The following is a 26,026-nucleotide window of genomic DNA, read 5'->3' as shown; positions in this document are numbered from 1 at the left end:
TCCAACAATCCAACAAATAGTTCTCCCCTGCAGAGGATTGTGGAAAAAACGGTTACCTACCTTTCATAACTGTTGTTCTTCAAAATATGTTGCTCATGTTCATTCCATTCTAGGTCTGCGTGCACCAACATGCACCGTCAGAGATTTTTGCCTTAGCAGAACCCGTACGGTCGGCTGTGGCGTCCTCTACAGTGCCAAGCTCGTGCAGTGGTATATCAGGTGCCACCGACCCTACACCCACTCAGTTCCTTCTTGCCGGCAACTCCGACAGAGGAGGAGGAGGAGGAGGAGGAGGGTGGGTAATAGAATGGACATGAGAAACACATCTCGAAGAACTACAGTTATGAAAGGTAGGTAGGTAACCGTTTTTTCTTCTTCAAGTGCTTGCTCATATCGATTCTATTCTAGGTGACTCACGAGCAGTAACCTCAGAGATGGCTCACAGATCACAGTCTTGCAGCTTGCAGTACAGTTCTGTCACAGGCCGCGTCATCTCAAGCTTGCTAGGTAAGTGCATAATATGATGCAAACATGTTAACAGACTACCAAGTAGCAGCTAGACAGATTTCTTGAATCAGCACTTATGCCAAGAAGGTTGCTGATGATGCCTGCGCTCTAGTCAAGTGAGCCATCATGATACTCAGCGGAGGCACCTTTCGCCAGCTCGTAACAGTAGCAGATGCAGGCCGTGATCTCAGACAAGATTTTCTGGGAAGACAGTGGCAACCCTCCATTCTGTCTGCAACAGTAACAACTGCGTCGACTTACGGAACCGTCTTGTGCTACCAATGTAGAAGGCTAGTGCCTGTCTGACATCCAGGGTATGGAGCCTGCGCTCCTTGTCGGTGTTATGAGGCTGAGGACAGAAAACCGATAAGTAAATATCTTGACCAGTGTGAAACTGGGAGACAACCTTGGGCAGAAAGGCCAGGTGTGGATGCAGCTGGACCTTGTCCTTTTAAAAGTCCGTATAAGGCAGCTCTAACATGAGTGCCCCAATCTTGGACATCCTACAAGCCAAAGTTATAGCGACCAACTAAACCATCCAAGAAAGAAGCAGGAAGCCATGGGTTTGATTGGGGGGGAGAAGGGGGGCACATGAGCCTTGAGAGTCCCAGATTCAGGTCCCAAGGGGGAACCGGATCCCAGACATACGGGTAGAGGCACTCCAGACCTTTCAAGAACTGCTCCATCATGGGATGGGCGAAGACCATCCTGCCTTGAAACGGAGGATGGAGCACCAAAATGTCTGCCAGGTGTACCCTGACCAAAGAAAGCGACAGGCCCTGGAGCTTAAGATCCAGCAAATAGTCTAGGATGACCTGTAGCGGGGCCTCTGCAGCGCGAATGTGTCGATCCAAGGCCCAGCACATGAACCGCTTCCACTCTACCACGTAGGTAGCCCTGGTAGAGGGTTTTCTGCTGTCCAGTAGGATCTGCTGGACAGCAGCAGAGCATTCCCACTCAGCTATACAGTAGCCAAGCAGTCAGGTGCAGTGACACCAGAGTCAGATGCAGCAAACTGCCATGGTTCTGGGACAGCAGATCCGTCCAAAGAGGCAGCTGCAGCAGGGTGGCTGCTGAAAGACTCATTAGCATGCCGAACCAGTGTTGATAAGGCCACGCTGTCTTGTTTCATCTTGAGCAGCACCCTGTGGGAAGGTGTACATCAGCACTCCTGACCACGGAATCAAGGTGGTATCTGACAGGGAGCCTTTCCCCCTGCCCTGAAGAGAAAAGAATACGTGGCACTTTCTGTTCTACCTGAACAAGAACAGGTCCACCTGGGAAGTCCCCCACCTGCAGAAGATTAGGGTGACCACACCCATTCATGGCGAGATGAGAAGGTCCTGCTGAGGTGATCTGCCAGGAAGTTCTTGGTTTCAGGCAGGTAGACAACTACCAGATGAATGGCATGACGCCCACAGAAGGGCCAAAAACCTGTTGCCACTCTGCCTGTTGATGCAATACATTGCAGCGGTATTGTCCATCAGAATCTGCACCACTTTGCCTCTCAGGTGGGGCAAGAAAACCTGGCAGGCTAGACGAACCTCTCTGAGCTCCCTGACATTGATGTGAAGGGCTAGATCGTTTAGTAGCCAGCAGCCCTGGGTGTTGAGCTTGCCCAGGTGGGCTCCCGAGCCCAGATATGAAGTGTCCAAGACCAGGGTGAGCAACAGGGATGGTGTCACAAAGGGAATTCGTTGCAGCACCAACTTGGGATCCAGCCACGAGTCCAGGGACAAGAGGATGTGGCTCAGCACTGTGACCACTTGGTCCAGGGCATGCCTGCTGCGGAATTAAACCAAGGCAAACCACATCTGCAGAGACTTCAGATGAAGTCGGGCAAGGCTGACCCATCAGTTGCAGGCACGCGGGGGCCGTGTTAAGCAGGTAGCTCTTTACGCGGTAGATCAGGTCCAACATGGCCTGAAAACGCACTTCCGGAAGGAAGGCCCTGGCCTGTGTGGAGTTGAGAACTGCTCCAATGAACACTATGCATTGGACTGGCGTTAACGTGGACTTCTGTGTGTTTATTAACAGGTCCAGGTTGCTGGAGGTGGACCGCATCAGAACGAGGTTTCTTTGCATCTGCTCCAGAGAGCTGCCCTTGATGAGCCAGTCGTCAAGATCTGAACCCCTTGACATCTCAGGTAAACCACCATCGGCGCCACGCATTTTATGAACACCCTGGGAGCCAAGGACAGGACAAAGGTTAGCGCCGTGAACTGGAAGTGGCACCCGGCCACTATGAAATGCAGGAAACCCCTGTGACCCAGGAATATGGAGACATGAAAAAGTGTTCTTTAAGTCGAGAGCAGCGTACCTGTCCCCCCAGATCCAGGGAAGGGATAATGGAGGCAAAGGAGGTCATGTGGAACTTCAACTTCATAAGAGACTTGTTGAGGCCCCGCAGGTCCAGGATGGGTCTGAGGCCTCCTTTGGCCTTCAAGATTAGGAAGAAGCAGGAGTAGAATCCTCTTCCTACCATGTCCTGAGGAACCTCCTGCACAGGCCCCAAGCCCAGGAGCTTCTCAATCTCCTGAACAAGGAGTTGCTCATGAGAAGGGCTCCTGAAGAGGGATGGGGAAGGGGGGCGGGAGAGGAAGAGGCAGCCAAAAACTGCAGGGAGTAGGCCGAGCTACTATGTCAAGGATCGAGCAGTCCGACTTACCCTGCGACCAGGACGAGCAGTAGGGAGAGGGGCGGTTGAGGAAAAGGAGGACAGGAGCTGGTTGGCCAACTGGGGCGCCGCTCTCAGGCACACCCTCGAAATGACTGCTTCTGCCCCCTAGATGTTTGGCAGGCCCAGGCTGGGTGGATGAACGGGACGAGGAAGGGCGCTGGTGCTAAAACTGGCATCCCTTCTTATAGAGCCCTGATGGGGTTGCCAGGGTCCTGGCAGTGGAGGCGGTTGGAAGAGCTTCCTGGCTGATTGTGGCATGTGCATGTCCAAGGAGCCAAAGGGAGCTCTAGTATCCTTCAACCTGAGCAGCCTGGCAGCCGTTTGCTTAGCAAAAAGACCAACCCCATCAAAGGGAAAGTCCTGAATCAACGTCTGCCTCTCCTGGGAGAGGCCCACCGTTTGCAGCCAGTAGCTGCATCGCATGACCACCACCGATGCGACCACCCCATCCACTGAGTCTGCTGTGTCCCATGCCATCTGCAGGGAGCATCTGGCTGCCACAGTACCCTCCTCTACCAGGGTGCCAAACTCCTGGGCCAGACCTTGAGGAAGGGATTCCTGGAACTTTTTGAGACGGTCCCAGAGATGAACGTTATATCTGCCCAACAGGGCTTCATGGTTTGCCACTGGGAATCGCAGGCTGACTGTTAAATAAATTTTTCTCCCAAATAAATTGAGCTTCTTGGCTTCCTCATTCTAGGGAGTGGAGGAGGAGGGACTTTGTTTGTCCTTCTTGTTGGCCGCAGACACAACCAACAAGCCAGGGGAGGGTGGGTATAAAGGTATTTGAAACCTCTGGCTGGAATGAATACTTTTTCTTGGCTCGTTTAGAGGTGGGACGAATGGTGGAAGGGGTCTGCCACAGGGCCTTGGCTATCCTGAGAACCCCTTCATGCACAGGCAGGGCGACTCGGGTGGGGGGAGAGGCCAAGAGGACATTGAAGATGGTGTCCTCCTGCTCTGCCATTTCCTGCACCTCGAGCCCCAAGTTCTCGACCATGAGCCAGAAAAGGGCTTGATGCTCCCTGACATCATCCGGTGGGCTAGCTCTTGAAGGTCCCATGACCGCCTTGTACAAGGATGACAAGGAAGATTGGACTGCTGGGGGAAGTCCTGAGGTATCGACCACCATGGGAGAAGGATGCTTAGGGGTGGGCACAGGTTCCTCCGCCCCAACCTCTGAATGGGCTGCCGGTACCAGGCCCAGTGCCAACTGTGCTCTGCTGCAGCTACCAAGGAATGCTGTAGAGGGGGCATCGTCATGACCGGTATGCCCCACGCACTCCAATAAAACTACTTCGTGTTGCACTGTGGTGCCCCCGACGAAGGAGCAGGTTCCAGTGCCCAATCTCATCAATGGGACCTGGGCAATGGGCTGAACTGGCCCTCCGTACTGGAGGGATCACCTTCTGGCAATCAGAGAGGGGCCGCTGATACCCGTGTTTGTTTACTGGTCGTGGCCACTGTCAACTGTTGACCAGGTGTAGTAGACCGTTGACGGTACCATGGAGAGCAGTATCAAGACAGGGAACACTCTCACTGCACCAGCGATCGGGACTGATGCCTGGAGGACGACCGGCAAGAAGATGAACAGTGCCGAGAATAATGAGGAGAGATGTTCACCCCATGCTGGTGAGTAAGCGCCGGGCCACCGCTTCTCGCAGCTCCCATTGGCCGTGAACAGCAAACCGCGGCCACTGGGAGCTACGATCGGCCGTACCTGCAAACACTCAGGTAAACAAAGCGTCTCGTGGCCCGCCACGGACTTACCCTGAACAAGCCGCGAACCAAGTATGGGAACCCCCTGGGCTAAGGCAAAAATCTCTAACGACTATACACATGGGTGCACGCAGATCTACAATGGAATCGACATGAGCAAGCACTCGAAAAAGAAGTAAGCAGTAGCAGGGAGCGAAGCTGAACTGTACGAAGCAGACTAGGCAGTAGAAAACTGTGTGTACAGGGGAACACAGGAATGGAAGCAGAGCTATTGCGGAGCGGAACGGCAGAATGAGCTCAGCTGCAACCTATCAAGGCATTGGCCTTTGAACAGCTTGACACCTAGCAGCCGCTACCTGGTGCAATACATTGCTTTGGTGCTCTGAAACTGGATTCCACATTCACCCAAGACCCTCGGCTCTGTCCTTTACTCCCCTTCCAATTTTTTTGCTCAACCTCCATGCACTTTGCTGCCCAGGTTGAACCCCTGGTTCCCCAGAATATATCTGAGGATTGCAAGGCTGAGTATCAGAACAGGAATAGCTAATGAATTGTAATTCCATCAGCTTGTTTTCATGAAGTTAAATTAAATTGACCAATAAGGATTAACAACATTGTTGAGGTTCGTATTTTAGGGATGGTCTAGGTATACTTAATCCTGCCTCAACATGGGCGTGAACTAGATGACCTTTTGTGATCCCTTCCAGTCCTACATTTCTATGATTGACCTATCTCGGAGATCTTATAACCTGTATCTGTGTAGTTGTGGTGAGACTTTTTAAGATACATGGGTCCAAAAAACAATTTGAGAGACGAGATTATTAAAGAAGCTAAATTTTAATGTTTGCTGTGCCAAAGTTACAGCATCTTTGACCAAATTTTATTAATAATTCAGTTGTCCCTGGAGAGCTGAGTGTTAAGTTTAGAGACTGAATTCAAATATTAGTGAAGGATTTTATCCCTATTTTAAATGTAACCTGTAGCACAGCCGTCATTATGGAGAAACAAAGGATGCCTTTATAAAATGCCATTTGGTATTCTCTTTTTGCCCAGAAATGAGTATTATCTTCTAAGTACATATTAATATTATTTCTAATTTTAAAGACTGATATGTTTAAAACGTGAAGACTCCATGTAAAACTCTACAGATCCTGCATGAGCTTTTCCATGTAGTTGTTGGCTTGTTGGAAGCAGAGATACCAAAGAGATTAAAAAAACATAACATATTATACTATACATGGCATCTTTCATTGCAGAGGATCCCAAAAATATTTTGCAAGCCATTGTGTATACACTGTGTACATAGTAATCACTTTACTCACCACTGAAATCAACCACTCATTCTCAGGTGTAACACAGCAGAAACCTAAGAAATTTAACTTATGTTCTCTTTAAAACTCACTGTTATGCTTCAGTAGTATTATATTACAGTTGCCAAGCAAAAGCCATTTTTACACTTCAAGTGTCCAATATTGGCCCATATTTAATAGATGCTGATACCAAAAACCAAGAAAAGTAGTTCAAACAAAAGTCTAATGAGCCAACTTAAAAGGCACCCACCTACATCTTAACCCCTGAAGCTCTCATTCATACACTCAGGCCTGTAATCTGGTGTCATCTTTGACTCAACCCTCTTACCGGTTTCGCATATTCAGGTATTTTCTATATTTTGCCATTTTTTCTTAAACAGCATCTCTAAAATCCAGTCATTGCTCTCTGTTACTGGTGAAACTCTTGTCCAAGTCCTCATCATTTTATGTTTTGGCTGTGGCAATGTTCTTCCCCTTAAGTCTATAAGAATAGGGCTGCTAAAATCTTCTTGGGTCATAATCCCTACCACATCAACCCTTTTTTTCCCCCAAGAGCCTGACCTGGATTCACATTAAATACAAACTCATTGTCTTTTACTTTTAGGGCCCTTCAGAACTTACCCCTATCCTAATTAACTGATTTAGTAACTTCCAATTATATTGGCTTTGGCATATGCTCTAGAAGCACTTTCCACCCATCAGTCAGGTTCTTCCTTAAATATCTTCATGCTTCTTCCCATGCTGCCCCTTATGCACAGGGAGAAAACTCCCTGATGGAATCCGAACAACCACTACCTTATCCCCCCTCACACCCTCCTTAAATATTCACCTCTGCCATAATACCTATGAAAAACCCAGCCTGAAGATCATGGAGGCAAGCTGTAGCCATTCCTCCTCTTTCCTTTTCCTCTTCCCTTCCTCCCCACCTGTAACCCCAATTTTAAAAAATATATATAATACGCATAAAAAGCTGTGCCAATTCTTCACAATAATCATTTGCTTGTATGTTATATCCACATCCTCTACCTTTCATCTGTTTATGTCTTTAGATTGTAATCCCTTCAGAGCAGGAAATGTCTCTTTTCTGTGTTTGCTCAGTACCTGCACAATAGGTTCTAAGCCTTTGGCACTATCATAATAGAAATATTTACTAATAATAATCTTATCGAGACTGAGTTACAGCCAAGACAGTCAGAAACAATGAGATTACAGAATCAGGGTTTGAAGTAAAGGAGCCAGAAATCAAGATCAGCCTTACTGAAGCCAAAAACATCTTGAAATTCACTGCAGGGCACTCTTCACACTTTCAAAAGAGTAAAAATATCTTGTAATCAAAGGCAAAAAAAGTTGATGAAAAACAGAATCCTAGACACATTGCCATTCATGCACAGGTGGAAACCACCACCTTTATCAGTCTTTTCCATACACAGGTCTGAATTCATTCAAGTTCTTATACCACACTCTTCACAATAGTATCTGAGTGCCTTCCACAGATTAAATAAAGTGACAAATATTTACCATGTATAGCTCCCTCTCTATTCTACTCTCCACACTAATAATGATCAAAGTAACCTGTGGAATCCAAATGTAACTAGATTTGCCTCATCTCAACTTTCTTGACAAACATTGGGTAAAGCTGTTAATGAAGGTCTCCCAAGCAAAGATATAATCATGGCTTAGATACCGTATATTCCGGCGTATAAGACGACTTTCTATATTAAAAAACAACCCCCCAAAATCGGAAGTCGTCTTATACGCCGGGTATAACAGCGGGCGGCTGGGCTTTAAAAGGCTCTGAGCTCCCCGCCGCAGCGGGCAGCCCGGAGCCTTCTGATTCCCGGCCGCGGCTGGGATTTAAAAGGCTCTGCGCTGCCCGCCGCGGCGGGCAGCCCGGAGCCTTCTGACTCCCTGCCGCGGCTGGGATTTAAAAGGCTCTGGGATCCCCGCCGCGGCGGGCAGCCCAGAGCCCTCTGATTCCCGGCCGCGGCTGGATTTTAAAAGGCTCTGGGCTGCCCGCCGCGGCAGGCAGCCCGGAGCCTTCTGACTCCCCGCCGCGGCTGGGATTTAAAAGGCTCTGGGCTCCCCGCCGCGGCGGGCAGCCCGGAGCCTTCTGACTCCCGGCCGCGGCTGGGATTTAAAAGACTCTGTGCTGCCTGCCGCGGCAGGCAGCCCGGAGCCTTCTGACTCCCCGCCGCGGCTGGAATTTAAAAGGCTCTGGGCTCCCCGCCGCAGCGGGCAGCCCAGAGCCCTCTGATTCCCAGCCGCGGCTGGGATTTAAAAGGCTCTGGGCTCCCCCCCTCGGAAGGGGGGGTCGTCTTATAGGGCGAGTATAGGCCAAAACCTATATTTTAACTGTAAAATTAGGGGGTCGTCTTATACGCCCCGTCGTCCTATACGCCGGAAAATACGGTAAGTACAACTTGTTCATCAGTCATAGGCCCAAGATCTCTCTACTTGCTTTAACCAAGCATGAAATACATTGGTCCATCTCACAAATCGTTTGCCACAACTATTCAAGCACATATGAATCCCTTGCAAAATTAAACAAACCACCAGTATAAGATTTGTGTTCCTCCCATCTAACTCTGACCCTATTTCTCAAAGTAATCATCAAAGCAGCCTTATAAGATCAATTTTATCTGTAAAATAAATTTAGATGGCAACTTTTTTGGGGAGAAGAACATGTGATTATAGACACGTTTGCACACCATATAGAACCATCAATAAGGACCATTCCCAATAGCAACATACAATCTATTGCATACCAGAGGCACTCCAGATTACTCAAGACTAGAGCTGAGCAAAAAAAAATTTAGCAAAGAGTAAATTCTCCAAAAAGAAAAGAGAAAAAAAAACAGCATTTTTCAGGGTACTTATGACTATTTGCAAATTTGGAACAAATTCTATGAATAGTTTCACCTGTTCCCCCCCCTCCGAAGTGTTTTGAATCAACATTTTCTTTCAAAAATGTTGTTTCAAGTATACATTCAAAGCATTTCATTTGACCCAAATTAAATTTTTCAGTTTTTGTTTCTTAAGGGGGAAAAAGTAGTCAGTTTTGATTCAAAACAAAAAACATTTTTTTCAAGGTTTTGCAGTTCAGCCACTGAACCAAAAAAAAATTATTCAGTCGTCTCTAATCAAAACTGCCCAGTAGTTCCATTGATCTACAAGAGGAAGGATGGCTCAATGGCAAGGGTTCCATCAAGGGACTTAAGACCCAGGTTCAATTCCCAGCTCTGCCACACAATTTCTGTGTAACTTTGGGTCACTGAGACCTTAGTCTCTCTGTGCCTCAGTTCTTCATCTGTAAAATGGAGATAAAGCTTCTCTACCACACAAGGTATCATCAAGATAAATGCATTAATAGATTATGGCGTTCAGATATGTCACTGATGGAGAATGACAGATTTAGAGGTGCTCTGTAATAATTTATTAATACTATATGTCAACCTGGTAATTGGGGTGCTTTCTGTAAGACTTTATTGGTTTAACTCAGTAAGTGTCTATCTGAAGGGGGAAAAAAGTCCAGAAAGAAAAAAAATGGCTCAAAATAAGCCACCCCTCAGCAAACACTGGAGAAAGTTAATGGACAGTGCAAGAACCATTTGTCTCTGAGGTCTCCAGCTCAATCTCCAGCTAAGCCTCTGGAACTGGCTTTGATCAGGAGGACCAGTGATAACTCAGGGCCTCTGTCTATACAACAATGAACTCTGGTTGATATTATGAAGTTATTCTGAAGTTTTCATGATACTGTTGTATCATGGAAAGCCCATGTATGCGTATCCACCACTGTGGGCAAGACTTGCACCAGATACACACCAGACTGAGGACATGAAAAGTTTAAACAAAACACACACAAAAAAACTCTTAATGGCTGGTCAGCAGATTAAGGGAGTTTGCTGGGGGGGAAGACATCCTTTTGTCTGATTAAAGGGGGAAGTTTTAAAACAGTGGAAATTTACCAAAAGGCAGAACAAAGAAACCACATGTTGGGAAGTGGGCATATAAACATGGAAAGCTTTGAGCAAGACACAGAAACCACTGGGCAAGAGAAAGGAAGGACACACACCAGCCAAGAATAGAAGGCAAGCCAACCTGAAAGACTCTGAGGGAGAAGCAATCCAATATGCAAAAGTCCGATGAGGCAGGGTCACCTGCCTATCTTCCTGAATACAGATGGTCCCCCCAGACTCTGAAGGAGAGCTAGTGAGGGCATTGCATTTAGGGTCTTCATTATTTTCTAAATGATCTGTACTCTTGTGTTTTATCTGCTAAGTAAAAGAGAATTTCACATTTTCAGACTCCACGCAAAGTGTCTCTGTGTTATATGCTTCACTACTACATGCCTCCTGAGACAGTTAAATGATTACCAAAGATGTGCGCTTCCAGGCAGAGTTCTAGGAGGGCTGTATTTAGGCTACTGAGGTATCCTGAGGGTCAGCATTGGCTCTGGGTGCCTAATGCAGGTGGGCGGAAGGGCTCCATTTCAGTGAAGGGGTGGCAGACAGAGGCGGTGCCCAGGTAATGTGCCAAAGAGGCCAAGGGATGAAGTAGTGATGCATCCCACTGAGACCAAGGAGTTTAAACATATAGGAAACAACAGCTGGGTCCTTTCACAACAGTCTGGGGGACAGCCAGGAGGAGAAGCCCAACTGGATCTGTGACAGGGTCAAAGACCGGGAATAAAGAAGAACAAAAACACTAAATCAGGGTTAAAAAGGGACCATCTCTCAAACATAGGTGGCAGTTGTTATGGGGAACCATAATAAGACATAAGGACCCTACTGGAAGCGCCTGAAGTTAAGCCACGTTAAGATTACTATTAGAAGGACTTTTAATTAAGACAGGCATGCATGTAGACTGTAGTTTTAAAGTCTTTTTTCTCTAGAAGCTTTACTCCTACCGCTAAAATAAATACTTTCGTTGAAAAAAGGCTTTCTGATCAATGTACAGTATTGTTGACCACAGATGGACCTGCAGTATGAGGATGACTGATACTGTAACTCAGAAAGTAGGAGAAATACATAATTCCAAACCAGGATAGGTAAAGGAATGAGATTTGGCACCTAAAAGGTGCCTTCAGAGAGATCACAATGTGAAGCATGGTGCAGCTAACCCTGTAACCATGATAGGGAACATACAAGTTCCTATGATAGGCATACTTAACAGATGTTATAGCACAGACAAAAACATTTTCTTCTACTTGACTATAGCTAGGCAGAGGAACACAAAATTCTGATGCAATCAATAAAATTCAGAGAAAATCTATCCTTAGTGTACTGGTTTTGTCCCCACTATATTACTGTACACTTGGGAACTTTTAGCACTAACCACAAGCCCATTAGTGCACAATTTAGTGCACTTTAGAATTCACACCCTTCTAATGCACACTGCCAGGCCGCGTAGACAAGCCCAAACAATAGTCATTAACAGTATTAAATATTAGATTAATTATGCCCAATATGCCCAACTACAGATGAGAGACTGAAAGATTAAATGCAACTAAAACAACATGTCAATTAAATGACGAGTTGAATAGTGAGACTGGATACAAGAAAAATTTGACAAAATTTCTCTCATTCCCAATCCTATTCAGGCATATCATTGGTATAATGGGATTTTCACAATAGTGAAACTTCAAGTGAGAGCTTCCAAGAGCATATACAAAAAGAGAAGTCTGATTCCTGTAAGATTTCTGAAACACGACAACATGGAGCACACTTCTATAAAAAGGCAGAATCTGCTAGGACTTATATATCTTATTTGCCGTATCTTGAGAATCTGTGTACAGATGACCACATACCCACAATGTAATTTCTGATATTTTCAGTTCATGAATTAGATGTTAGTCTGGAGTGCACTGATTTACTCTATAGGGTTAAAGCCTATATTTAGAGGCTTTTTGATACATGTCTTCCATCTAATAACTGAAGCTTTTGATTATTTGTCCACTTGCTGTTTACATGCAAATTTAACAGAGATATGGCTCTCCTGAAAGACTTTATTGGATGAAGTAGTTTCCAATTCCTTCATAGGCATCCAACACATGCCATTGCTTTTTCTCTCAGGTGTACAAAATGTGTGTGGAATGTTGTGGTCAATGGAGACCAGGTGTGTGTGAATAAATGCTTGAGCTAAGCAAAACATCACTTTGCCAGAGTAAAAGGCAAAGTATTGAGACACCATAGACAAAGCTCTCACTTCAAACCCTGCAGGCTGACAGAGGTTCAAAGGATGGCTTAGTAAGAATATTCAATACCAAATTGCATTTTCAAGCCTCTACTTTAGAGATTTTTTTTTAATTTTCTGAGAACTAGTGGGTTTATTCCCCTTGTAACAGATGAAATTACAAAAATATGTTTGTGAAGTGTGCTTGCTTTAAAAGCTAAATAAAAACCTTGGCCTATGAATAAATCAATAATCTGAATGACTCTTGGTTGAAATGAGCTCAATTCCTCTAGAGAGGCACCCTCAGTTGAATTTATTTCAAACCTTGAAAAAGTCTGAGTTACTGGATGACTTTGTTGAAGAATGAAATGATTCAACCAGTTTGAGAAGTGTCTTTTCAAGACACAAGATTCCAGTATATGGATATACCGGGGCCTTTAAAACCTTTGAAATGTTGTCTCTGTAAAGACATGATGAGCTTCTCAAAGATTAGCTTTTTTTTTTTTTTTTTTTTAAAGGGCTGTAGATCAATCGCAGTTAACTCACGCAATTAACTCAAATAAATGAATCACCATTTTAAAAATTAATCGTGATTAATTGCAATTTTAATAGCACTGTTAAACAATAGAACAATTGAAATTTATTAAATATTTTGGATGTTTTTCTACATTTTCATGTATATTGTATTCAGTGTTTTAACTGAAATCAAGGTGTATATTATTTTTATTCCAAATATTTCCACTGTAAAAATGATCAACAAAAGAAAAAAGTTGAGTTCACCTCATACAAGTACTGTAATGCAATCTTTGTCAAGAAAATGCAACTTTAAAAAAAAAATCTACATTTATGTTACATAACTACACTTCAAAACAAAACAATGTAAAAAACTTCAGAGCCTAAAAGTCCACTCATTCCTACTTCTTGTTCAGCCATTCACTAAGAAAAACAAGTTTGTTTACATTTACAGGAGATAATGCTGCCCTCTTCTTATTTACAATGTCACCAGGAAGTGAGAACAGGCATTTGCTTGGTACTTTTGTAGCCAGCATTGCAAGGTATTTACATGCCAGATATGTTAGACATTCGTATGCCCCTTCATGCTTCGGCCATCATTCCAGAGAACATGCTTCCATGCTGATGAAGCTCGTTAAAAAAAACAATGTGTTAATTAAATTTATGACTGAACTCCTTGGGGGAGAACTGTATGTTCCCTCCTCTGTTTTACCCACATTCTGCCATATATTTCATGTTATAGCAATCTCAGATGATGATCCAGTACATGTTGTTCGTTTAAAGAACACTTTCATTGCAGATTTCACAAAATGGAAAGAAGGTACCAATGTGACATTTCTAAAGATAGCTACAGCACTTGATCCAAGGTTTAAGAATTTGAAGTGCCTTCCAAAATCTGAGAGGGATGAGGTGTGGAACATCGCTTTCAAAAGTCTTAAAAGAGCAACACTCCAATGCAGAAACTACAGAACCTGAAACACCAAAAAAGAAAATCAACCTTCTGCTGGTGGCATCTGACTCAGATAATGAAAATGAACATGCGTTGGTCCGCACTGCTTTGGATTGTTATTGAGCAGAACCCATCATTAGCATGGACACATGTCCCCTGGGATGGTGGTTGAAGCATGAAGGGACATATGAATCTTTAGCACATCTGGCACATAAATATCTTGCGACCCTGGTTACAACAATGCTATGCCAATGCCTATTCTAACTTTCAGGTGACATTGTAAACAAGAAGCAGGCAGTATTATATCTGCAAATGTAAACAAACTTGTTTGTCTGAGGGATTGGCTGAACAAGTAGGACTGAGTGGACTTGCAGGCTCTAAAATTTTACATTGTTTTATTTTTGAATGCAGGTTTTTTTGGTACATAATTCTACATTTATAAGTTCAACTTTCATGATAAAGAGACTGCACTACAGTACTTGTATTAGGTGAACTGAAAAATCATTCTTTTGGGGTTTTTTATAGTGCAAATACTTGTAATCAAAAATAAATATAAAGTGAGCACTTCACACTTTGTATTGTGTTGTAATTAAAATCAATATATTTGAAAATGTAGAAAGCATCCAAAAATATTTAAATAAATGGTATTCTATTATTGTTTAACAGTGCAATTAATCACAATTTTTTTTAATTGCTTGACAGCCCTACTTTTTTTTTGTAAACTATGTCTTGAAAATAAACACACTTGTGATCACATGCATTTCTTTTTCCTATTCAGTTGTAAACAGTAAATAAAGAGGAAGATTTCGTCCCTGTTCAACTTCTTTTTTATGTCAGCTACAGTATTACAAAGCAGTAATGTGTAGCTTGATATACAACTGTATATCAAATCCAACTTCTAGTAATTTTTCCTGCAGTACATCTCACCATAATTAGAAGTTTCATGCAAACGTACGTATCAGTTATATTGGTTATCTCTGCAAGCGAATACCTAATGTGGTATCAATAGCCAAGGAGTCTGAACAGGTTTTAGAACAATACATGTTCAAGTACAAGCATGGACAGCCTGAGTTTCTTACTCTATTACTATGGTTAAGACTTTTTTTATGATCATTTCTACAGTGCAATTAATTCCACTGAATGCACTTCTTTTGCTACTCTTCATATGCAGAGCTGTTAAGAGGTAGACCAACATGTTTTAAGCAGGGGCGGCTCTACAAATTTGGCCGCCCCAAGCAGTCATGCCCGGGAGGCGCCCCCGAGCCGCGGGAGCAGCGGACCTCCCGCGGGCATGACTGCGGAGTGTCCGCTGGTCGCGCGGCTCAGCTGGACCTCCCGCAGCTGCGGACGGTTCGCAGGTCCGGTGGCTCTGCTTGAGCTGCCGCAGGCATGCCTGCAGGAGGTCCAGCCGAGCCGCGGGACCAGCGAACCGTCCGCAGTCATGCCTGCGGGAGGTCCACTGGAGCCGCGGGACGAGCGCCCCCTCCGCAGTCATGACTGCGGCAGGTCCGCCGGCCCAGCCTGCCACCCCCCCCGGGAAAGGGCCGCCCCAGGCGGGTGCTTGCCCCGCTGGGCTCTGGAGCCGGCCCTGGTTTTAAGTACCACCAAAAACCAAGAATCAAAATACTGATTTTATATTTATTAGTGAATATGCAACGATACATTGTTCAAGAGTGACAAACAAAATGTGACATGTCTGTGTATTATTCAACTTTTATACAATAGATAAATATACAAATTTTTAGCATGCAGTAGTAGTATAAGATACTGGCCTTCCACAGTATTGCCTTTTCTCTGAGACCAATGTCTTATAGGATTAGTAAAACCAAAAAGAACCTCAATTAGCTGGACTTTTTAGTTTCTCTATCACTACAGTGTACCAATAACCAGTGAAGTGAATGACATAAAAGCACAAAATGATATCCCCTCTATATACAAAGAGATCTCTCTTTTACAAAGATAACAGGTCAGAGTGTCCAATTCCCTTGAGGAAGTCATGGCCCCAGAACAAAAATTAAATGCATCAGCTTATAACAGAGAACCGAATACAAATCCCTTGTACAAATAATCTATTTTAATAGATTAAAACACACCATCCTCTTCTCATTGCCTGCTAATGACCTTTTTTTTTTTTTTGCACCAAACATAAGCTCAAGCAAAAGTATGAAATATTACCTAGAACTTCAGGAGGCTCTGACTGGAGGCCTTCTGGCTGCTGGCCCTGGAGCACATTAAGCAGAGCTTGCAGACTCCTGAGACACAGTGATGGATGAGAAAATCTTGTCTCCTTGATCAATTCAAAAACTTCACATAGTCCAACTTCAATGATCTAAAAAAGTACAACACACATTTTTAATAGAAGACCAATTATCAGGATGCTTTGATCAGCTCAGCCATAAAAATATTTACGTAATGGTATGAATTTCTCTTTAGCTTAACACACAAACTCTACCTTGTAAATATAGAAGAACATGGCAGTCCACAGACAGAAATAAACCAAATTCTCAAACAAGTGTTAATTTTGAATATGAAACGGAGATACAGTTTTTCTAATATGAATGTGTGTCTACATAATTAGATATTTAATATTTAAAACCCCCTGAACAAAGCTGATTGTTTTCAATTTTTAGATTGTGTCATGGCTACAGGACAAGCTGTACCTTGGACCTCTTTATTGCCTCTCAAATGCATCCATCCTTTGTGTGACTGGCCTGGCTTCCTGCACCTCACTCTGCACAAAGTCATGCAGTCCAACCATACTGAGACTGGATCTCTGGGCTGTAGACCCTCTGGTTACCAACCACATGAATGGCACAGGCCCGATTTGGTTTTAGCACCTGTAATAGCTTCTATTGGGAAGTCTGCGATAGTACAAGTTTACAGTGACACAGAAAATGAAGGTTACTTATAACTGGAGTTCTTTCAGATGGACTCTGCACATTCACACTCATAGATTAAGGCTGCTGTCGCAGCTCAAAGGGTGTAATCACCTCATTGCAGTGCTGATCACACTGCTCACATGGTTCCTAACATTGTTAGCTTTTTTGACTACCACCACACCCTGAGCAGATGTTTTCAGAGAACTACTCACAATGACTACAAGAGCTCTTGCTTGACCAGTGGTAGCTAATTAAGATAGACCCCATCATTTTGTATGTATTATTGGGATGCTTCCCAATATGCATTACTTTGCACCAATCAACACTGAATTTCATCTGCCATTTTGTTACCCAGTCGCCCAGTTTTGTGAGATTCCTTAGTAACTCTTCACATCTGCTTTCGACTTAACTGTTTTGAGTAATTCTGTATCACCTGCAAACTTTGCCACCTCACTATTTACCCCTTTTTCCAGATCATTTATGAATATGTTGAATAGGACTGGTTCCAGTACAGATCCTCTCTCCATTGTGAAAACTGACCATTTATTCCTACCTTTGTTTCCTATCTTTTAACCAATTACTGATCTGTGACAGGACCTTTCCTCTTACCTCATGACTGCTTGCTTTGCTAAGAACCTTTGGTAGGGGACCTTGCCAAGGGCTTTCTGAAAGTCCAAGTATGCTATATCCATGAGATCATGTTTGTCCCTATGCTTGTTGACACCCTCAAAGAATTCAAATAGATTGGTCAAATAGTCATTACAAAAGCTGCGCTGGCTCTTCCCCAACATACTGTATTTGTGTGTCTGATAATTACATTCTTCATTATAGTTTCAACCAATTTGCCTGGTGTTGAACTTAGGTTTACCAACCTGTAATTGCCAGGATTGCCTCTGGAGACGTTTTTTAAAAACTGGCATTACACTAGCTACCCTTCAGTCATCTGGTACAGAGGCAGATTTAAGCAATAACTTGCATATCTGAGTTCCTTCAGAACTCTTGTGTGAATACCATCTGGGCCTGCTGACTTATTACTGTTTGATTAATCAATGTGTTCCAAAATTCTTCTACTGACACCTCAACCTGGGACGGTTCCTCAGATTTGTCACCTAAAAAGAATGGCTCAGGTGCGGGAATCTCCCCCACATACTCTGCAGTGAAGACTGATGCAAAGTATTCACATAGCTTCTCCACAACAGACTGGTCTTCCTTGAGTGCTCCTTTAATACCTCAATCATTAAGTGGTCTCACTGATAGCTTGTCGGGCTTCCTGCTTCTGACGTACTTAAAAATTGCTATTAGTTTGTGTGTCTTTTGCTAGTTGCTCTTCAAATTTGTTTTTGGCCTGCATAATTATACTTTTACACTTGACTTGCTCCTTTCTATGATCCACAATAGGATTTGACTTCCAATTTTTAAGGGGTGTCTTTTTGCCTTTAAGTGCCCTCTCTTACATTGTTGTTCAGCCATGATGGCATTTGTTGGTCCTCCTACTCGTTTTGTTTGTTTTTATAATTTAGGATATACATTTAGTTTCAGCCTCAAATATGGTGTTTTAAAATAGTTTCTATGCAGCTTGCAGGAATTTCACTTTCGTAACTTCCTTTTAATTTACATTTAACTAGCTCTCTCATTTTTGTGTAGTTTCCCTTTTTGAAATTAAATGCTACTGTGGTGGATATCTTTGGCAATTTTCCCCATACAAGGATGTTAAATTTAATTACATTATGGTTGCTATTACTGAGCAGTTCAGCTATATTCAGCTCTTGGATCAGATCCTGTGCTTTAGGACTAAATCAAAAAATGTCTCCCCCCTTGTGTGTTCCTGGAATAGCTAGTCACTAAGAGTATGTCTACACTGCCCAAGTAACAGCACAGCCACAGCAGCACTGTGACATGGGCAGTGTAGACAAGCTTTATTGCCAGGGAAGAGCGCTTCCAGCGATTTTAAACCCCCCCTCACCTCGCCCCCCCCAATGAGCTCCCGGCAATAAAGCACTGTCTATACCGGTGCTTTTCAGCGCTAAAACTTTTGTCGCTCAGGGGTTTTTTTTCCCACACCCCTGACCGACAAGTTTTAGCGCTGAAAATGGCAGTGTAGACACAGCCTAAGTGCCTAGAAGTTTTATTTCTGCATCCCATCCTGAATTAACATCTATCCAGTATACAAGGATATAGTACAGGAGTTGGCAACCTCTGGCACGCGGCTCACCAGGGTAAGGACCCTGGCGGGCCGGGCCACTTTGTTTACCCACTGCGTCAGCAGGTTCAGCCAATCACGGCTCCCATTGGCTGCGGTTCACCGTCCCAAGCCAATGGGGGCAGCGGGAAGCGCCGTGAGCCGAAAGATGCACCGGCTGCAGCTTCCCGCCTCCCGCATTGGCCTGGGACGGCGAACCGTGGCTAGTGGGAGCTGTGGTCTGCCGAATCTGCCGACATGGCGGGTAAACAAACTGGCCCGGCCCGCCAGGGTGCTTACCCTGGCAAGCCGCGTGCCAGAGGTTGCCGACCCCTGATATAGTAGAACCTCAGAGTTACAAATATCTCAGGAATTGAGGTTGTTCGTAACTTTGAAATGTTTGTAACTCTGAACAAAACATTATGGTTGTGCTTTCAAAAGTTTACAACTGAATTGACTTCAAACAGCTTTGAAACTTTACTACAAAGAAGGAAAATGCTGCTTTTAACCATTTTAATTTAAATGAAACAAGCACAAAAATAGTTTCCTTGCCTTGTCAAATCTTTATTTTTTTAAAAAAGCTTTCCTTTTTTTTTTTTAAGTAGTTTATGTTTAACAGTACTGTACTTGCATGCATACATGTGTGTATGCTTGTGCTGCTGCCTGATTGTGTACTTCCGGTTCAAACTGAAATATGTGGTTGACCAGTCACTTCGTAACTGTGGCTTTCATAACTTACATTCTACTGTAGTTGAAATCCCCCATTATTATTGGGTTTGCTGCTATGTTTGTAGCCTCTCCAATCTTCCTGAACATCTCACCATCCTAGTCAGGTAGTCAGTAGTATGCTCCTACTGCTGTACTCTTATTATTCAAGCACGGAATTTCTATCCATAGAGATTCTAGGATTCAGTTTGGTTAATTTAAGATTTTTATTAGGATTTGATTCTATGTTTTGTTTCACATATAATGCTACTCCCCCACCAGCATAACCTACTTCATCATTCCTATGTATTTTGTATCCTGGTATTAACTGTGTTCATAGATTATCATTGTTCCACCAAGTTTCTGTGATGCCTATTATATCAACAGCCTCATTTAATACTCAAGTTTGTTCATCTTGGTTTTTAGACTTCATGCATTTGCATATAAGCACATATAAAATTTGTAAATATTTAGTAGTCTGCCTTCATGTGATGCAACTGATGGGGCTCCTTTGTTTTACTGCTTCTCTGTTCAGTTCCTATCTGTACTTCTATCCTCTTTACTAGAATATAGAGTATAGAGTATCCCTGTTAATAAATCATCCCCTAAGGGAGCACCTGAGAGCTTTCCACCAGCCCTTGGTTTAAAAACTCCTCTATGACCATTTCAATTTTACATGCCAGAACTTTTGTTTAGGTGGAGCCCATCTTTCCTGTATAGGCTCTTCCTTCCCCAGAAGGTTCTCCAGTTCCTAATAAACTTAAATCCTTACTCCCAACACCATGGTCTCATCCACACATTGACACTCTGCAGTTCTGCCTGTCTGGCTGCACCTGAACATGGAACAGAAAGCATTTCAGATTCTGGTACTATAGAAGTCCCAATCTCTGACTTAGCTTACATTTGGCCTTCAAGACCTCTCTTCTCTCCTTCCCTATCTCATTGGTATCTATATGTACCATGACCTAGGTTCCCTGTAAGCTGTGCATCTATTTAGGGCTGGCAGGTCCCCCGGCCCGGCGCAGGCCCACCGGAACTGCCACGGCTGTGGAGAGGTGGCCCAACCCAGCCCCACCGGAGCTGCCGCATCACCTCTTCTTGGTTCATTGAGTACCTGGTGAAAAAAAACCTGTCGGCTATCACATTCAGGAACATCCAGGCCCTACCATTATTAGTAGCATTTGTCCTCCAATCTATATCTGAGAAATTAAAGTCTCCCATAAATACTACTGGAAATTGTATGATTATCTCATTGAAAATATAAAGAAGTCCCTACCCATATCCAAATCAGATCATGGGGGTCTTTAGCATACCCCAAGCATTATCCCAGTGAAGCCTCTTTTACAGCTTTCTTCACCAAAGTGATTTTGACCCAAACAGATTCCCCATTTTATCCAATCACTTCTAATTTCTGGATCACCTACTTTACCATTAATATACAATGCTACTCCACCACCTTTACCTGTATTTCCGTCTTTTCTGAACAGAACATACCCTTCAATACCTATATTTCAGTCATGACTACTATTCCACCGTATTACTGTTATCCCTAGAATATCTAGTTTAACTTTCTGACCCAAGAGTTCTCGTTCATCCATTTTGTTACCCAGGCTCCTTGCATTGGTGTAAAGACATCTTAGTTGTTTCTGCTTGGCTTCACCAAGATTCCTCACACAACTAAGTATAATCACTCTACTACCAGTATCGCCTACCTGACTATTAGTGCCAATACCACGGACAGTATCTGTCCTCTTGGTATCCATTCTCCTATCTTCTGTTGTTCCTTTCTCCATTGCTATATCCTCTGTTACTTGATTTTTCCCCCTCTCAGGATCAGAACCAGGTGTGGAGATTACAAGAGCATCTCCCAACCATCTCCTGTGAATTCCTAATTTAAAGCACTTGTAATCAGTTGTGTCAACCTCCATCTCAGAAGTTTATTTCCCTCCCCATTAAGGTGGAGTCCGTCCCATGAAAACACTTCTTTGTCTGTGAATGTCTCCCAATGGACAATTATTCCAAAGCCCTCTATATAGCACCACTGTCTGAGCCATCTATCTATCTATCATAATCTTGTCTCACCTTTACTCTCCTCTTCTAGGGACAGGTAGAATCCCACTGAACATCACATTAGCCTCCATTTCTTTAAGCATCCTTCCCAGCCTCGTCTAGTGTTCCTTGAAGCGTCCCCATGAAAATCCAGAAGTATCATTTGTTCCCATATGAAGGACAATCAGTGGACTATTCTCTGCCTGTATTAGGCAGAAAACCTTTCCCATACCTGATACTGATATCACAACATAACTGCTTGGTAATTAGCCACTGTTCCTTCCAGGCAAACAATGGCGAACACTTTTTTTAACCAGTTGCCTCCATCTATTTTCCCCTCTTGCTGGAGGATGTGAAATGCAAATCTCCTCCTCTAGAGCTAATGACTGCTGCCACTACTAGCAACTAAGGCTTAGAGCATGAACAAAGGAGAATCGTTTATATAGCAAATAATATAACTTAGGGTTTTTTGGTTTTGTTTTTTTCAAGAGGTACACTGCATTGCTTTTGCAGGCTGCAACAGTTCATCTACAACTGGAAGAAAGACTTCATTCCTTGACAGAGCACCCAAAACGTAAATACAGAATGGGGGTGTTCTTCCAATGTTATAGATGGAAGTTTTAAAGTCATGGCCATCTTATCTACAAACTTGTGGAATTGTAAAGTGTCCTCAGAACGAGAAGTAGTGGTAGCCACCTCAACAATTCATTTGGTGATGAGTCAGTTTCCATTATTGGCTCCAGCTGCTGGTACTCTGAGCTGCAGGCTCTCCTTCTGCTGACAGAATTTCAGGGATCATAGAGTGACAATGCTCTTTGAAGACAGGAGAAGTAGCCAGATCTGGGAAGCTTGGATACAATGGGCAAGCTTTTCCAACAGCATCTGTGCAATCTCTCTGTGCTGCTGAACCGACACTAATAGGACCATGCATCCTTCGGTGGAACTTGCCAGTAGTAACACCACCCAAATTCTAGGAACATCTCATACTCTAGAAGATAAGGCAGCACAAGCCCAATGTCCAGAAGTACTCTTTCCTGAACGTGAAATCTCAACGGGACCTCTGAAAGCCTAACTCAATCCAGTTCCTCTGTAGATCGGACAAGCACAGACTGCAGATTCAAAAGACATAGAGAAACTAGAGGACCTGGCATGTTTAGCAGAAAAAGGCAACATCATTTCACCGGGTGAGCCCAAAGGTGTTCTTGGGGGCAGCAGGAAAGTCTCTGGGAAAAATGAGATCGCTTATCCCATCTCTTCTGTTTCACAGGAGTCGAAATATGAGAAGGATAATTGGTTGGAGCTTTCATCTTCTCCACTTCAGCTAACTGGTCTCGTGGCTCTAGTATGTAACCTGACTGCAGATTTGTGTGGTGAATTTCAACTACCACAGTAACCAACGAAGCTGTGTGAATCGGTGATGATGAAACTACTGTTACTTCCAGAGCAACCTTTGGATCAGATGCTGTCCTTAGAACCCATAACTGAGATTTACATCTAATTTTCAGGTTAGGATCTGACGCCAAAAAATGCAGATCTGATTAATCTTCTGGATGCAACATGGCCCTGATAACAGAAGCCTTATCTCTTGCCATCATTTTTGGAACCAAAAGACGACTGATACGAAGGCTTTTCTTGGGGCTCGGCTCTTATCTCAGAAGCCAATGCCAGTGGTGCCTTAGAGGCTTTCACTATCAGATCAGATGAATTAAGACCTGCCTGTGCAACAATCATGGAATTCAATTCCAGGACCAAGGCCAGTGTCTTCATCACTGGGCTTCTTAATCCAACTGTGTCCAAAGCAGACACACGTGTTTGTCTCACAGAATCACAGGACTGGAAGGGACCTCGAGAGGTCACCTAATCCAATCCCCTGCACTCATGGCAGGACTAAGTATTATCTAGATCATTCCTGACAGATGTTTTTCTAATCTGCTCTTAAAAATCTCCAATGATGGAGATTCAACAACCTCCCTAGGCAATTTATTCCAGTGATTAACCACTCTGACAGGATGTTTTTCCTAATGTCCAACCTAAACCTTCCTTGCTGCAAGTTAAGACCATTGTTTTTTCTCCTATCCTCAGAGATTAAGAGGAAAAATTCTTCTCCCTCCTCCTTGTAACAACTTTTTATGTACTTGAAAACTATTTATTCCTTCTCAGCCTTCTCTTTTCCAGACTAAACAAATTCAATTTTTTCAATCTTCCCTCATAGGTCATGTTTTCTAGACCTTTAATCATTTTTGTTCCTCTTTACTGGACTTACTCCAATTTGTCCACATCTTTCCTGAAACGTGGCCCCCAGAACTGGACACAATACCAGTTGAGGTCTAATCAACGCGGAGTAGAGTGGAAGAATTACTTCTTTGTCTTGATTACAACACTCCTCCTAATACATTCCAGAATGATGTTCGCTTTTTTTGCAACCGTGTTATACTGTTCATTCATATTTAGCTTGTGGTCCACTATAACCGCCAGATCCCTTTCCGCAGTACTCCTTCCTAGGTAGTCTCTTCCCATTTTGTATACGTGCAAGTGATTGTTCCTTCCTAAGTGGAATACTGTGCATTTGTACTTATTCAATGTCATCCTATTTACTTCAGACCATTTCTCCAGATCATTTTGAATTATAATCCTATCCTTCAAAGCACTTGCAACCCCCCCCCCCCCTCCAGCTTGGTATCATCCGCAAACTTTATAAGTGTACTCTCTATGCCATTATCTAAATCATTGATGAAGATATTGAACAGAACTGGACCCAGAACTGATCCTTGCGGACTCCACTTGTTATGCCCTTCCAGCATGATTGTGAACCACTGATAACTACACTTTCATCATAGAAAGTCTTGATGCAAGGATTTTGTATTCTAACAAAGGCACACAGCAGTTTAGGAAAACAGCAAATTTTGCTCCAACATCTATTTACAGGAACCTCCAAAGAATTTTTCATTCAGATCTACATTTCAAATAAAAGCCTACATAAAACAATTTGGTTTGCTCATTGGCCTATCAGATTTCAGAAAACAAAACCAGAGATTTCACTGAGGTTTATTAATGCATCTTGTACAAAAAGTACAATAAATTATTTCAGCTTGTTTTCAACTACCAGCTTTACTGTCATTTGGAAAAGCATTTTGGATTTGAATTAAAAACAAGCATTCTAGAGGCTTATCTATACTTAAAATGCTACAGTGGCACAGCTTTTCAGTACAGATATTATCTACAACAGGGGTCAGCAACCTCTGGCACGCAGCTCGCCAGGGTAAGCACCCTGGAGGGCCGGGCCAGTTTGTTTACCGGCCGTGTTGGCAGGTTTGGCCGATCGCAGCTCCCACTGGCAGCGGTTCACCGTCCCAGGCCAATGGGGGTGGTGGGAAGCCACAGCCAGCACATCCTTCGCCACTTCCCGCAGCCCCCATTGGCCTGGGACAGTGAATCGTGGCCAGTGAGAGTCGCGATCCGCCAAACCTGCCGACGCAGCAGGTAAACAAAGTGGCCCGGCCCGCCAGGATACTTACCCTGGCGAGCCACGTGCCAGAGGTTGCCAACCCCGATCTACACCAACAGGAGGGATTCTCCCACCTGAGAGGCAGTAGCTAGGTCAACAAAAGAATTCTTCCACTGACCTAGTGTTGACTACATTGGGACTTCGGTAGGCTTAACTACACCACTCAAGCGTGTGGATTTTTCACATCTGTGAGCAACATAGTGACCAAGCCTACAACATAGTGACCAAGCCTTTATGGTGACCAAGTTTTCTAGTATAAACTAGACATCAATCTCAGGTCTTAAAAAGCTTAGCATCAGAGGAGCTGTGAAAGTGGAAAAAGTCAAGTATAAGTTTTTCTTCCATCCCTCTGACACTTTGACAAACATGGAGATACACAGATCTCATAGAACTGGAAGGGACCCTGAAAGGTCATCAAGTCCAGCCCCCTGCCTTCACTAGCAGGACCAAGTACTGATTTTGCCCTAGATCCCTAAGTGGCCCCCTCAAGGATTGAACTCGCAGCCCTGGGTTTAGCAGGCCAATGCTCAAACCACTGAGCTATTCCATAAAAGATCTTTATCAATATTCTCTATTTAGCCCAGTATCTTATTCAAAGGAAGTAAGGGTACGTCTACACTACGGGATTAGTCCGAATTTACATAAACCGGTTTAACAAAACAGATTGTATAAAATCGAGTGTGCGTGGCCACACTAAACACATTAAATCGGTGGTGTGCGTCCACGGTCCGAGGCTAGCGTCGATTTCTGGAGCATTGCACTGTGGGTAGCTATTCCGTAGCTATCCCATAGTTCCCGCAGCCTCCCCCGCCCCTTGGAATTTCCGGGTTGAGATCCCAGTGCCTGATGCGGCAAAAATC

The 26,026-nt window shown here is 43.8% G+C and overlaps 1 protein-coding gene across 5 annotated transcripts in view; it reads right to left on the bottom strand.

Moving 5' to 3' along the window:
* The window catches only part of MYCBP2 (MYC binding protein 2), a 415,400-nt gene that overhangs the window by 337,850 nt on the left and 51,524 nt on the right, over positions 1–26,026 (bottom strand). For all 5 annotated transcript variants that reach the window (XM_045011267.1, XM_045011270.1, XM_045011275.1 and 2 more), the window contains one exon: positions 16,025–16,178. In XM_045011267.1, the coding sequence (XP_044867202.1) occupies positions 16,025–16,178 (154 nt within the window). The remainder of the gene's footprint in view (positions 1–16,024; positions 16,179–26,026) is intronic.

This window comes from Mauremys mutica, chromosome 1 (genome assembly GCF_020497125.1).
Source record: "Mauremys mutica isolate MM-2020 ecotype Southern chromosome 1, ASM2049712v1, whole genome shotgun sequence".
NCBI classification, from domain to species: Eukaryota; Metazoa; Chordata; order Testudines; family Geoemydidae; genus Mauremys; species Mauremys mutica.
The sequence above is the reverse complement of the archived record's forward strand: the minus strand, read 5'-3'. Positions and strand labels throughout refer to the sequence as shown.